General features: G+C 38.1%; 1 protein-coding gene across 2 annotated transcripts in view; it reads right to left on the minus strand.

Moving 5' to 3' along the window:
* Nucleotides 1–14,886, minus strand: part of THEMIS (thymocyte selection associated) — an 88,451-nt gene that overhangs the window by 34,721 nt on the left and 38,844 nt on the right. The window contains exon 5 of one of the 2 annotated variants that reach the window (XM_026070161.1): nt 10,873–11,621. The exons of the other annotated variant lie outside the window; for it this stretch is intronic. Within the exon in view, the coding sequence (XP_025925946.1) occupies nt 11,616–11,621 (6 nt within the window). The 3' untranslated portion in view covers nt 10,873–11,615. Of the gene's footprint in view, nt 1–10,872; nt 11,622–14,886 lie in introns of those variants that run through there. 2 annotated transcript variants of the gene reach the window in all.

A 14,886-nucleotide genomic window follows, 5' to 3' on the forward strand; every position in this document is an offset into this window, starting at 1 on the left:
AAAAAATCTGATCAGCTGAAGTGAATTAGTCCTATTAAAATCCATGCACATAGTCATGTGAGTAAAGCTGTATACATGTGTGAGTGTTTACAGGAGCAAAGCCTTAGAGGCTTTGACCCTGCCAACACTTTCACACATACTTAAGTTTACTACAGTGAATAATCCTATCTGGCAAGTGGAAAAACTCACCATGGTATTGTACAAGCCTAAGAGCTGGCAAGATCAGGGCCTTGGACTGTACGTTTTCTACAGCAAAGCATATTTTGGCACTGAGAAAATCATAGAACATAGTTGAATAATCTATCAGATGCACAAATCCTGTAAATTTTAAACTGAAAAGTATTCAGGCAAGGGACTATATTTTTCACAGGCGAGGTCAATGTTTAACATATTGTGGGTGCTACCAAAATTCAAATAATAAATAAAGAAAATAACTTGGCATCATTTATTTATTTGATTCTTTGAGGATTTATGAGAAGGCTAACAGGAATAAAAGAAGAATGTACTGCTTTTTATCATTAATTCTGTGGCTTAGTAGTCTTTTACTTACATAGGTGTATAAAACTTCAAAACTAACAAACCCATCTATGTTTTCTGGGTGCCTGGTGACATTTTAAAACATATGTAAATAATAAAGATCTCCGGTTAGCCTCACCCTGCAACACTTATTTCAGCTCCTTGAATAGCTAATAAACTCAACGGCAGGCAGCACCGCATGTGACAATGGCTCTTGAGAGAAAAATCTCTGACTACCTGGAACTGGACTAAAATCTCTCATTCATTTCACAAGAATCATCAGACAGTATCTGTGAGATAGTAACGGTTTCTAGATGACAAAACACCCAGATGAACAAATGGCTTGCCAGTGAAAGCCTTCATTTCAGCACTGTTCATTTCCTAAGACAGGCAATCTCAAATTCAGCGTTCTTGGCTGAAATCTTGGAAACAACGCTTTTCGAATTAAGAAGTTGTGTCTTAGGCAGTCTGAGGATGCCTATGATGCCTCTATACAAGTCAGAAGTTGTTGGGACAGCAGCTCCTGACTCCTCCAAGTCCATTTGGACAGTCCTGTAACAAGCATGTTAGCAACGGGAAAGGGAAGCCCTGTAAAACAGTACCTGGCTCCTAGTCGGAAGGCCACCTTTTGCATCAGGCACAGCAGAAAGACTTCAGGGTACATAAGAATTAAACCAAGGGAGGAATAAGAACCACACTTTCAGTAAAGAGCCCTATGAAGCCAGGGAGTTTCACTGCGCTCAGGTTTTAGAAAACCTTTCCAGCAGGTTGTCTATGTGGTTTCCTGACCCAATTGCTTCATTTGAAGTTTGGGGTTTGCAGAAAACCAAAAGCTAGTTGCAACTCAGAGTGAAAGGGAAGCTGCTTTTTTTCTCGGTATATGCATAGCGTGTTTTCAGCTGTGCATGAAAACTGCAGGAATTAAGCATGCTCATTTTGGGCAGCCCTCTCACCTAAGTCCTCCTTTTCTACTCCTCTTTAATCCAGACGGGAAGAAGTTAGATAAAAGATTTACACATATCTTTGTATTTTTCAGGAAGTCTTAACTGAACTTCCTGTTTTCTGTTCCAAAACAGAATTTCCCTGGAATTTTCCAGTAAAATTTCTAACAGCTTTAATTTTGATCTATAGTAAATATGTTTAAGATAAAAAAGCAGAAAGAAGAGATCTTGTGTTTTGAACCGGTTCATTTCAGTATTTTTTCTAGTTACCAGTTTTGCAGATTAATTTAGTAAATGTTACATAAACATTTTCCCTTGGCTTAGAACTCAATAAGTCTGCAGTTACAAATTTTCCGTTATTTTCAGCAAAAATGGTTCACAATATTCATATAGTGAGAGGTAGAAAGCAAATGCTATAAAATACACTGCTGATAAAAGCAGTATTATGATAGAATTTTCTAGATTTAGATAGTCATCATCATATTTCTTTTACAAATTTAAGAATGTTCTTTATAACAACTTCATAATGTAAGTATCTAAAACTTCTCTATTAAACTTGGCATTTGAGCAGGTATTCATTTTTTGTGACTTTACAGATACAATTGGTACATTGCTCTTGGCAGACTGGCAAGATAGCACACAGGAATTATCTCATTTAACTGTAGATAAATGCCATGACTGCAACTATAAAATTGTAGGCAAATTGTACGGTAACTACAAGGTTATTATCAATCAATCACTTTTAGCTCTGCAGTGGTACAGGAGAGTATATGTTATTAATATACTGTGTTTTCTTCCAGTCTTGCACATCTCTTGCTCCTGACGGCTACTTTTGTCTTGCAAGCGGTAAAAGTAAGGAAAACAACCCAGATTCAAGCAGCACAGTAAATACATGAGGATCAGTGATGCTTTTCTTCTTACAGATGAAAAGGTTTATTTAGTTATATATTATTTGTTAGAAATGCATCAACTAATATCTTTCTGCTTTCACTTGGTAATTATTAGGTCACTGCCCTAAGTGGAAGACCAAACTAAATCAAAGGCCCTCTGTGGATTTTGAGTTTTAGGCAGGTGTTACTTTATTGAACACAGCATTACAGAGGCATAAAATCAGCAGACCGGTCAAGCCCCAACAATATACCTCAACAGCTCATCAGATTTTAACAGGTAATTTATAGAGGCAGGAACAGAATCACCCACTTTGCCCCTGCTGCTGATTTTCCATGGCTGTGAAGTCATTTACAAATCTCACAGTGACTGGGAGCAAATGCAGCCCATCGGTACCACTTACAGGGAACGGAGGAGCCAACAGCTTCAACAGGGGATGGGGATTTGACACAGTTCTACCACCCACTGCAGTGGCCCCTGCACAGCTCTCTTCAAGCACTTCATGCCTGTTTTTTTTCCCCATCTGGAAAATGATGGTGTGGGCCACCTTTTTAGATCTACAGTGAATGACACCACAGCGAGAAGGAGTATTATCATGTAATTCCCAGGCTTCTGATGATCCTGCTGTGCACGACAACTGCTTGCCCTTCCCAGATTTTTCCATCTTGTCACCCCACAGCAGGTCAGGCTTAAGCAGTGTACCTCAGTGAAAAACAGTCTGACCAAAACAGGGATTAAAGCAGTGATGCAGGACAGTTTTTATCCTTTGCTAAAATAACCTTTTTGCCCACCTCAAATATTTTCTGTTAACCTCAATTTGTTCGAAATGTTTATATCATTCCTTATCAAAATCCTTCATTTTAGGTAACCCTCTGACTTCAACTCCTTCTAGACGTGGTGGAAATTAAGGTTCTGGGGCAGAGAGACGGTCGTAACATATGTTGTCAAACGCAGGTCTCTTGAGGATTTGAAGAACTGAGTACAGTGATCACTTGCTCCAGGATTTCTTCTTATCTGCTTGTATTTCATCTTTCTACCGTAAACAGAGGATGAGGAGGAGCATCCAGAGGACTAAGGTGGCAAAGTTGTTCCTGCTCTCAGTACAAGAGTGGGTGTCATTCAAGAAAGAGCTGTCTGGTGGTGATCTCTAGCCACCTCAAAATAATTTTCCAAAAATAATACTGAACAGTACTTCACAAGCCTATTCTAATACAGAATTTCTCTCTACGCTTTGATGTAGATTTATAAGGACACATTACACCCACATGAAAAGTGCATCCTTCCAAGGACAGCATTAATTCAACCTGAACAACAAACTGTTGACCTAGAAAAATACTACAGTTGTGAATTCAGCTTATAGGCTGACAGTTCGACAAACTTTGTGTTTAGGATCTGAGTCTATCTTTTTCCCCAAAGACTTCAGAGAAAAATTCATGTCCAGAGATTTAGTTCAGGATGAAACAGGTCTGCTAGCCAAGAAACCTAGCCACTACCCTGCTGTGTGACTATAAGCAAGTCATCTGTTGTCTGTCCCTTCTGCCGTGCTTTCTCTATCTTACCTATTTAGAGAGTAAGGATGTCAGTGCTGGGACTGCTGCTTGCTGCATGCATCTGCAGGGCTCAAAGACCTCTAGACTCTCCCTCTAAGAGGGCTGTAGGTGATACAATAACTGTAAATATCCATGCAAGAGGTCTTTACTATTACACCATTTTCTAGTGGAATTTTGTTTCATCCAAATATCCCACTCTTATTTTCCAGTGATTGGTTAAATCAAGTCCCCAGATGTCAGTAACCCTCCAGCTGCCTAGAACCTGAATCTACCAACAGCTGCAATATCATTAAATACCTCCCCCCCCACCATCCTAGCTAGCACTAGTTTTTTATTCTCTTCTATTCTGTATTATACTTTTACAGTCTTTATGTATACCTGATACAAAACCAAAATAAACAAAAAATCCTAGCTTAGTCCATTTGTCTTCATGAAATATGAACACAGACACACTTATATATTTATAAAATATACATATTTTAAATACAGAATGCTGGAAACCTTCTAAATGAAGCACAGGTCTGAAATTAGAAAACTTCCACTAAATTACACTTAAGGATTCAAAGATGAATTAATTTAAATAGATTCTGCCAATAAAGAAGACTGTTCTCTTTTCATGTCTGTGTCTACTATTAAATGAATCCCGTCTCCAGCAACCTTTCTGTCTATCACCAAAAAACAATGACCTTGCAGAAGTGTGATTTATCATAACACAGTTATATTAGAACCTCTGAGAAAACTTAAAACTGATTCCTAAAGACAGAGTTGCATGTTGTGAGGGTTCACTATATATTCCAGTCACCATAACAATAATTACCAATTGGCTCACAGTGTCACCTGAGACACCATGGGGGCCCGACTTACACACAATAAAAAACAGAATGCAGTATATTATATTCCACTGGGCTGTAAGGCAGGTAAGCATTGATGAATATCTAGATTAAATGACAGGCACAGAATCAAATACTAGTAAGCAATAGGATTACTTCATAGCTTCCCCTTCTGCCCATATTGTCTTTACAGGGTACGCAAGCTTTCCATTTCACTTACATTAACTATAACACAAGCTTTAACCTTGTTTATTTTTTCCCAGATTTTTTTTTTTTTTAAGATGGCAAGCTCTTTCAGCAAGGATCATCTCTTTTTCGGTGTTTGCACAATAGGCAGCCCTCTCTCCTGTTTAGCAACACTTATGTATACATACTTACACAGCTGTCCTGCTGACTCTAAGCTAATTTTGTCAGAAGTAAAGGCTAATGTGCAAGGGTGGCAGAGTTAGAGCTCTAGGAGGTTCTCCAGCTGGGCCCGGGCTATATGGAAACATGCCTTAGGTACAGCTGATGCAAATACATCAGTTTTTAATGCTGAGGATAAAACTGACTGAGGAAAACAGCACACAGCCTCAATCAGATAACATGAGACCCGAAAAGCAGAACCACATCGCCTGGCTTAATTATGTGGTTACGCTGAAATTAAGCACCCCGTTAATGGTTCCGTGTCCAGTCTGCAGACAAGATTGTTGTCAAATCCATTACTATTTAGTCAGAAACCCCTGGGTGAAACTCTGTGCTGTGCAGCAAAAAACTTGCAGTTGAGAAAGAGGGAGCTTCAATGACTTAAATAGTCTTCATATCATCCTACTTTTAGCTGCCCCAGGAGCTATAACTGACATCAACCACTTTTATGCCCTACTACCTCATTTTTTTTACCAAGGCCCTTCAGAGCACAGGAAATATTGCAATGAAATACATGAGTTACCATCCAAGGATGTATTTATTTCAGTCAGATCTAGCAAAAGAGGCATGTTCAACAGAGGAGAGATCGGGGATAGAAAAGAGGAAAAAATTAGGGAAGTGAAGAGGAGCTGTTTAGATTAACTCGTAGCATCTGTCTTAAGTCATACAAAAAGATATAATTTTGCCCAAGAGCAAGCCTTCCAAATGGCAATTTATCTTCTAGAAATAATTTAATGACACCCTACTATTTGAGTGCCTGGTACTTTACATACAAATAAAAATGGCACTTCAGCATTGTCATCTAAATTAGCCTTTTGAGACCAGGTCCTTTGCAGGTATAAATTAGCATAGCTCCACTAACTCTGGAGGAATTATTTATGCCAGAATGCACCAGAAGGGAAATAGTCTGGGGAAAAGGCTTCTTTTTTTTTTGTCTGTAAAAGATCCACCCAGTCCTCACTGATCTTACTTAAATTATTAATCCTCTGGGCATCTCCAGTGAGTCAATGATTTCACAACATTTGTAGATCTGGAGAATCTGTATGTAGATTCACAAAGCCATGGGAACACACCTTGCAGCTCACAAGCAGAGGAAATACAGGAACAAGCTGTGTAGGACAAGGGGATTCTATAATCAAGGCATCTTGGCTGCTTACATAACCCTTGCGCAATTGTGGTTTTAAAGCCCACAAACACCAGCAAGGAAAATGGTCTTAAAAATTAAAAATGCTCACGTTAAAGACAAAAATTCCTTGCCTTATYTATTAATTATTGTCAGAGTGTATCCTCTGAGCTTTCAGATCCCTTGGTGGAGAACGTTAATCTTTCTAAAGAGAAGCAACAAGCAGTAGAGCAGGCATGTGCACACTCCTCATGTCACTGGTATGTGCCATTAGTATCCATAAATGGAATGTAATCTCCTGCCTGAATGGGTGTCAGTCACAAAAGAGTGGTAAAATATTAATTTTTGCTGTAATGGAATTTAAAGCCCTGTCAAAAAAAAAAAAAATACAGTACAAATTACAGCCAGAAGGAATTGTGCCTCTAAACTCTTAAAGAAGAGAATCCATGATGCTATCCATCAAGATCACAGGACTCAATGACATAGCTGCATTCAGCATTGCCTTGGAGCCAAAGCATTTGTATTTTATTGCAACCAGTTATGATTCCATCAAACAGAGGGATTACAACCGGGTTATTCATCTTTAAATGGTACATTGATGGTCCTTCAAAGGTGATACAATATTGCTTTTTTTTTCTTCTCAGGAGACTCTGGAAGGTAATGGCAGTTTTACCTGCTGATGTGCATTAAGACAGTTCACTTGTGAATTGTTCCTTGTGAATGCTGGGAAGCCAATATCTATGCTCTTATTTTTTTTCACTGCTGTTTCTGTTTATTTTAGAATACTAATGAAGTATTCTTCTTTCTTGAAAAATATATCAAAATGGACCCATAAAAAGCAAATTAAAAAAGCAAGAAATGTATGAAGGGTATTGAGTTAAAATATATATTTTTAATTATTTAAAGAGAAAAATATTTGCAGCAGTAAGAGACTAGGTGATGCTTTTAAACAGAGGCAGTAACAAGTGCTTCATCCTCTGGACTTCCATGGAATTCACTTTACTGGGAACATTTTACTTACCAGTCAGGTTCTGCAACCTGAATGATATTGATATTCTCCCAGACTAATCAATTTGTTATATCATCCCATTTATTGTGTAAGGTATAAAGCATGGGCTAAATGGCTAAGAACTTTTGGCTGGATGAATACCACATTTTTTATTAGATTAGGCAGAAGTGAATCACATTTTTATGTGAACGTGATTAACATGAATGAAAGACGTATGCTTTTTCTGGTTTTGGTTTCTCTCTCCACAAAAAGCATTGTTTGAAACAGTAGAGATGACATCTTTCCTTAACTGAACATGCTTTCAAATGAAATACAGTGATGTCCAAATCTACCCTTAGTTGCTGTATATCAGTAGATAATCCTCTCAGATTTTAAAAAAAAGTCTTATCCAAGGTTTTCACAACCCATAAGCCATGACCATTTCATGTGAGCTGATATAAAGAATAAACTTGCTGGATTTTAGGTGGAGTTCCCAACATAGTGTGGTGTATTGTAAATCATAGTTCTCTACAACTGATATCTGTTCACATACACCTTCCAGATGAGAGAGATGTTAGGGAATGTTAGTAAAATAAAAATCAGAAAGTACCATGAAATAGAAATAAATATATTTTATCATACTTATTAATGAGAATACGGACCCTGTGTGATTAGTAGCTGGGGACACATTTATTAAATACTGAAGAAAAAAGAATTTCAGTGTGAAATTATTTTGTGGATGATTTACTTTATCTACCATTGAAAAGTATCTAGAACAGCAGTTCAATGTAGTAAAAGATATTTGTGGGATAAGCATGAATGAGTCTGGATTCATAATATTCAAAAAAGAAAAGAAAACTCAAAAATTCATACTGGATTGTAGCTTTGATTTCTCCTGTAATGCTGCAGCTGGCAATATTGAAGAGGGATAGGAGAGGAGAGGACAGGAGAGGCAGAGGCAGAGGCAGAGGCAGAGGCAGAGGCAAGACCTATTCAATTATACAAGCCTGTATGTGTGGGGCAGAATTTTAGCAGGGAAAATTGTTAGATTTTCTGTTCCAATAGAAATGGAAAACCGCAGTACGAGCATAACTCTTTTCCAGTCTAAAACAGCTGAAAAGACACATTGAAATGCACAATGTTTCAATACACTAGAGTCAAAATTCATGGCAGGAGAAGAAAACCATAAATATTTCTGCCAATGTAAATGGATTCTTCAAATGTAAATTGATGCAATTAAAGTTTTCTTTGTCACAACAAAGGTATTAAAAGCTTACTGGAATTATTTTTTAATTCAAGCTGCTACTTAACATGTTCACTGGGAATGAGGATGAAGGTTTCAGAAATCCCCTTGTTATTCATCTTTTTATAAGAAAAACACAGGACATGCTATGGGGTTAAACTGTCAAAATAAACACCTTTCATCTTTCTAATTAATTGTGCGTGTGCATGTTTGCAGAGGGCAAAGTAGACTCTTCAAGAATTTCAGGACTTTAAACAAAGATTCAACTCTTAAGCAAACACAATCTGTTTTAAATAAGAGTTTTGGAAAAAAAAACATAGCTGTCACAAGGCTGAGTGGTCAGCCTTTCTCATGCCTTTAAAATATGCATGGATCTTCTCATCCATGCATGTTATAATTTTAAAAAGAGCTACAACAGCAAAGTGGTGGATGAAAATAGGGATCTGTTAGACATCTTACAAGCCGGTGTACTCTTCAGTTATTGATATTGCAAGAGTTGTGATACAGGAGGACTATCTTGTATTTGAATTCTTACTTTTTCTCTTTATCCAGAGGGAAACTGGCATGACAGTATTTATTAAAAAAAAGAACCAAATCTGAAAAACACTATGTTTTCTCAGCCCTGATAATGAAATCTGTAATATAATTACTTCTACATTTTTGCTGAACACCTCACTTTAGTAGGAATAAAATGTGTACAGCAGGAGAGAATGAATCCTCAAACCTTTGTTTTGAGGAGCTACATGGAAATCGCATCGCATTTATATCTGGTCTCTGTGCAGGAATGAACTTCCTCCTAGATAGGCATATGACCAAACTTTCAGACCCCATGAGACTCCCGAATAAAGCTGAGAGACCAAGACACGTGCCACATACCTGGGAGAGCCAAAAAGACAAGGCACTAGAGCAGCTCATCAGTTGGGAACGATAACAGCCCTCTGAGGGCTGAAATCATTTTTCCATGAGAGATGTGCATGCTGTAGGTTCCTGGATGACACGGGGGCATAAAAGGCTCAGTTCTCCCTGCCAAGTCACTGCCTCCTAAACCAGGGCATCAGCTCATTCATCAGACCTTTAATCAGCACAGCCTGCAGCAGCCACGTCATGTAGCCGTAGCGTCGGGGTTTCTCCTGAACTGCCTGTGGGCCTTACATGTATCCCAGCATAGTGTGGTGACCCTTTCCCTATGCAGGGGGACTAGTCACAGCTCTGGTGTGAAAAAGAGATGCTTGTCATTCAGTTTGGGTTAACAACAGCACCACGGGTGGAATTCAGCTCCAGATTAAGACACATAAAGGTATGTTTCTACATATACTTATCTACACGTTCTGCATGTCCTTGCTCTGATTATGTCAGGAAACCTCATCAACATAGCGAAAAGGTGGTTCAGCTAACCCCAAAGTAGCCACTCGGCTGTCTAAGCACTGCTGAGAGTATTGGCCATTACAGGAGCTTGGAGACATGATGCACGTGTGGGTACCTAAGCAAAGGTGCCTCCGTCTGGAGCTGGGCTGACCCAGCTCATCAAGGTGCTGCAGGCACGCTCACCCATCACAGAAGGAGCATGCATGCCATTTTCCTCCCTCAAAACAAACCTGCCAAATTCACACTTATTGGAAGACGTTTCATCTCCATTAAGGCAAATGGAGCTTTAGTCTCTTAAATCAAGTCTGCATATGTGCCAGGAGGTCTATCTGTCTGAGTACAGACAGCCTAAGACAAAACACAGAGTCAAAATATATTCACAGCTGAACAGCTAGAGAAACAGTTCAAAGAGGGTTCATAGTCTGGGTTTCAGAAAGGAAACAGTATAGCACCGTCTAATGAACTGTTTCAGATAGAAAAACCAAACACACGTTCTGACAGGCATTTTCATACCGCAGTATTTGTGGTTATGCCTGAACTACACTGTGTGTTGAAGAAGCCCAAGTGCGACATTTTGATTAAGAATTCATACAATGTATAAACATTGCTGAATACATAAAACACTTCTCAAGGATTTTTTAAATCAATAAATTAATGTTGCAGACTGTCATGGTGTTACTACAACTGTGCTGTACCTGCAATCAGCGCACAAAATTGGATTTACGTGGGGTTTTTGAAAAAGTGTGAAGGCAGTGCCTGGCAATGTGTCTTTTGAAATCAGCTGAAAGCTCCCCTTAATTTGAAATTGTTAGCATATGCATTTTATATCATTGGGTATCAAATCTCTTTGTAATTATATAAGAGATCACAACCAACGAATAAAGAAAATGTATGTAGTTGCTCAAGAGAAAAAAATTAGTTTAATCTATAGTCCATAGAAATTTTAGAATCATATATTATTGTTGCTGTTGTTGTTACTTTTGAAAGCTGCTGTGATTTATTACTATAACCATATAGCCGCAAATTGAAAACATAGATTAAAATGTCTCCTAGTTGACCTTCTCACAGATCTCCCATGAATATAAATATTAATTTTATGCATACAACAGCAGCTGATCAAGTTATACATTGTGAAAAATATTATTTGAAACATTATTTCATCACATGAATTACATAGTCGCATTGCAAATTTTACATTTTTTTATGCTAATAAATAAGCACTTTACAAACTATTGTGCAACCTCCACAAATTTATGCTACGTGAGAGGTTGCAGAGGCATATGACAACCTCTCATCTGTGATTGAATGATCTTCGCACTTTATTAATATGAGAAATCCCCTTTGATATTAACTGTTTACCAGTAACAAATCTTGACTTTCATTTATTCATCTAGAGATGAGAAATCAGTCAGCCACTCATGCATAAAACTTTGAAAATGAATGCACAACAAAACCAGAACAAGCCCTTTCCACTTTCTCGTGGAATTTTATTCCTGTTAGCATTTGCAGCACTTCCATTCTCAGCCTTGTCTTTGTTTCTCTCAGTCACTGCAGTCTCAGTGAAGGCTAGGTTGTTTCTGCTTGGCACAAAACAAAATAGAAGATGGTGCTGAGCTGCACTGATTGAAGATAAATAATAGAAGAAAGCTATTGTCTCAGTGAGGCTACTAAATTCTGGTGTGGGCTGCAGCCTCTTCTTCCTTCTGTGCTTTAGCTGGTTGAACCATTGAGGGAGAAAAGATTGCTTACACTTTTCTTCCTGATGTTCATATCTAGGACAGGATCAAACACACAAACAATAAGCACTTTTACACTTGTGCACTGAATTCCGTTAAATGAATCTTACATAGGCCTTAGGAGATACAGCTTACGTGAACTCTGAAAATCAGACATCTCATCTACCGGGGCATGTGAAGTTCCAAGAATGGAATATTAATTCACAAAACACTTGATATTCCTCATTTTTTACACCCAAATACTAAATTTTGGGGGCACAAGCCAAGCAATAACTAATTAAAATAATTTTATGATTTTGTCTCCATAGCCAAAGCCTACTAGATGTTAACAGCACTATTGAACGTCTAGCTTATCTCAAAATCATTCTTCTCCTACATCAGAATATTTCTTCTCCTTATCATTTGATTTTTAGGAAGACCTTTTTCAACAGATATTTTGAGGAAGACTAGCTTTGTTCCAGTTATGACTACTGGCCTTCTAGCCCCCCTACACTTGCAAGTCACGTCATGAGTAAAGACTCTTGGGACACAGTAAGAAAATGTTCACTGTCACCACTACAAATAATCAAATGATTCTGATATCCCAGCATGTTGGTGACACCAAACTGTGTGTTTTGAAGGGAGGCAGAGGTTGCCTGAAGCTGACATAAATTTGCTTGTCCATCAGTTAATCAGTCAAACACATACACACCCAAACTGAGAACTGCAAAAGGACTTGCCATACCCTTTACACCAGCTGCAACAGCTTCACATCAGCTGCTTTGCCTCTCTTTATTTTCTGTCTGAGGAGCTTGGTGTTGCTTTCTGACTTCTATTTTCTTCAAAACTAGCTGCATCAAAAACTACATCTTCAGGTCTCCTATGATTTATTGTAGGGAGCACTTCCTATTCGTATCTATAAACCACAGATTATCTTCCCTAGTTCACATCCTTTTTCTGATCTGTACATAGCCCTGATGTTATCRGGTTACTGTTCGCTACTTCTCCTACAAGACAGTGAAGCAAATATACAGCCTCTCTATGTTTGCTGGCATTATATTATACCTTGGAAAACTATTTCAAGTTCCCATTTATTGTAGCCACAATGGTTTATCTGTAAACTGGAGCATTTTCTGGGAATTATCATTCCATCTGCCCTTGAAAAGTGTGTTCTGTACAAACTTCTTATTTTTTAAATGTAGTTTAATTTATTCTTACCCTGTGGCTTCTGTGTGCTTAAGGAACTGTGGCCTCCATGGAAATACACCACCTCCCTTTTTGTTATACCTGTGGGATCAGTGCCTCCAATATGCAATTTATGGGTTTTGGCCTGCAGAGTCTCTTCTAACTAGCATTTATTTGAGATGCTTTTCCAAGTGCTTTTAGTCTCAGTTTCAATATTTTTCTGCCTTCATAACCTTCTCAGCTGCTTGTCCTGTCTCGGGGCTTGTTTATAAAGTAAAGACAGTGAACAGTAAGTTAGGGCATGAGTTTACAGTTCCTTGCCACTAACTCTATTTGCAAACACTCCCATAGCACACTAGAGTGCCTTGGCCAACTTAATCCTCTCTCAATACCAAATAAAATATCTAATACTTGCTGCATACTGAGTGTTCACAAAAGACGCCATGCAGAAAAGCAAATTAACTGTAAATTCATAGCCTAGAGCACTTCATCATATAGATAAGCCATCTATTTCAGCTCATTCATAGCAACTGGGTTGTAGTGAAGATATACCAGCATCCCTGAGAAAAAGTTTTATTTACTCTTCTTGCTTTCACTTTCTCTGTCATGACTGTGGAGCTGGTACCTAGTCAGTACAAGAATCTTATTATAGTAGTGTCCAAATGTGACACATAGCAAGGATTAAAGTGTTTTCCAACTTGTACATACATAAGCAGGTTTCCTGGAAACAGTATTCAGACTGATATTTTCATTTTCAAACCTGTTTTCTCCTGAATCTGAACAGTCAATGGAGCATCTTTCTTTTTAAGCAAGATCCAATTATAATGAGAGCTTGGATTGACAGGAAACATTATTATAACTGAATGAGCTGTCAAATCCATGATTAATAAGGTTTTTCATTTAGGTTCAACAATAGCAGCATCAGAACGCTGACATATTATTATTCAATAACTTATAACATTCATAAGAAGGTTTACTTTCCATTTTGGAGTGTAGAGGGAGATCTCCTCTCAAATACAAGTGTTCATATGGGGCAGCAGTGGTTTCAGCACTTCATGAGAGAATTTTATCTCTGTATTTTCTGAAGATACCAACAAGCAAAAAGCCTTATGCAAAATTGAACCCTGCTGCTTACGAAGTTTGTTTCTGTTTTTCTCCTATCTTCTGTATTTTTGCATCCACATCGACATCTTGTTGCTTGAACTGTGAATGCAGAAAGGGAATTGCAGTAGTGTAGGAGGTTTGTAGCCTGGGTGTCCACACAGTCAGATGTTGAGTATATGGAGTATAAGTAGGAGGCAAACCAAAACCTCTCTGGTCGATCTCTGTTCAGTGAGGTGCAAAGGAGTAAATTAAACAGTAGGTATTTCATGTTACTACAGTGTAAACAAACATTTTAAAATCATTGTGTGGTTCAAGCAAAGGAGGTTTTTTTTTTTTCCAGAAGACTACTTTTTCTTTTTATGTGAGAGACAAATAAGGCAGGAGAGTAAAGAATTAGGATATTTACAAGGAGAAAATATCATATTTAAAAAGAAAAATCCTCTCCCTTGAAAAAGCCTTCTCACAACAAAAATGCAATTCCCTCCATCCTACATACATTCTGCTTTCCTGTCCCATTTCACAATTTGATAGAGGATAACTGGATATCCCATTCTTCTATTTCATTAGTTCTCAGTATCACCTTCCAAACCTCCCTCCTTAATCCTCTCTTCCATCTGAATGGTGGTGCTGCTCCATCAATGCAAGCAGTACAAATGATTTGGCTGTTCAAACTGCGTGCTACAGCTGACTTGGAAAAATGGCCTTTCAGGTCAACATGCATTTAAACATCATCAGTTAGGTGCTGCTACTTTTTATCCAAATACGATCTATCAATAAAAAAAAAATACATATATAACCCATACAGTAGCTGTCTGTTTCCTCATTTTTTGCTCTTGCATGCTTGCATAAGCTGACCTTTAACATGAAACTTTTAGTTTAATGCTATTATCTGACAAAGTCCAACAAACCTGGGAAATTTACACAGGCATTCTGAAAAGTGTCTGATTTTCTATCCATAATTCTTCATGTCCTGAAACTAACAACGGCTATGTTTCATAAGCCACAAGGTGAAGACAAGACTTGAGACACTGGA

The sequence above is a fragment of the Apteryx rowi genome, unplaced genomic scaffold (assembly GCF_003343035.1).
Source record: "Apteryx rowi isolate R43461 unplaced genomic scaffold, aptRow1 scaffold_305, whole genome shotgun sequence".
Lineage (NCBI taxonomy): Eukaryota > Metazoa > Chordata > Aves > Apterygiformes > Apterygidae > Apteryx > Apteryx rowi.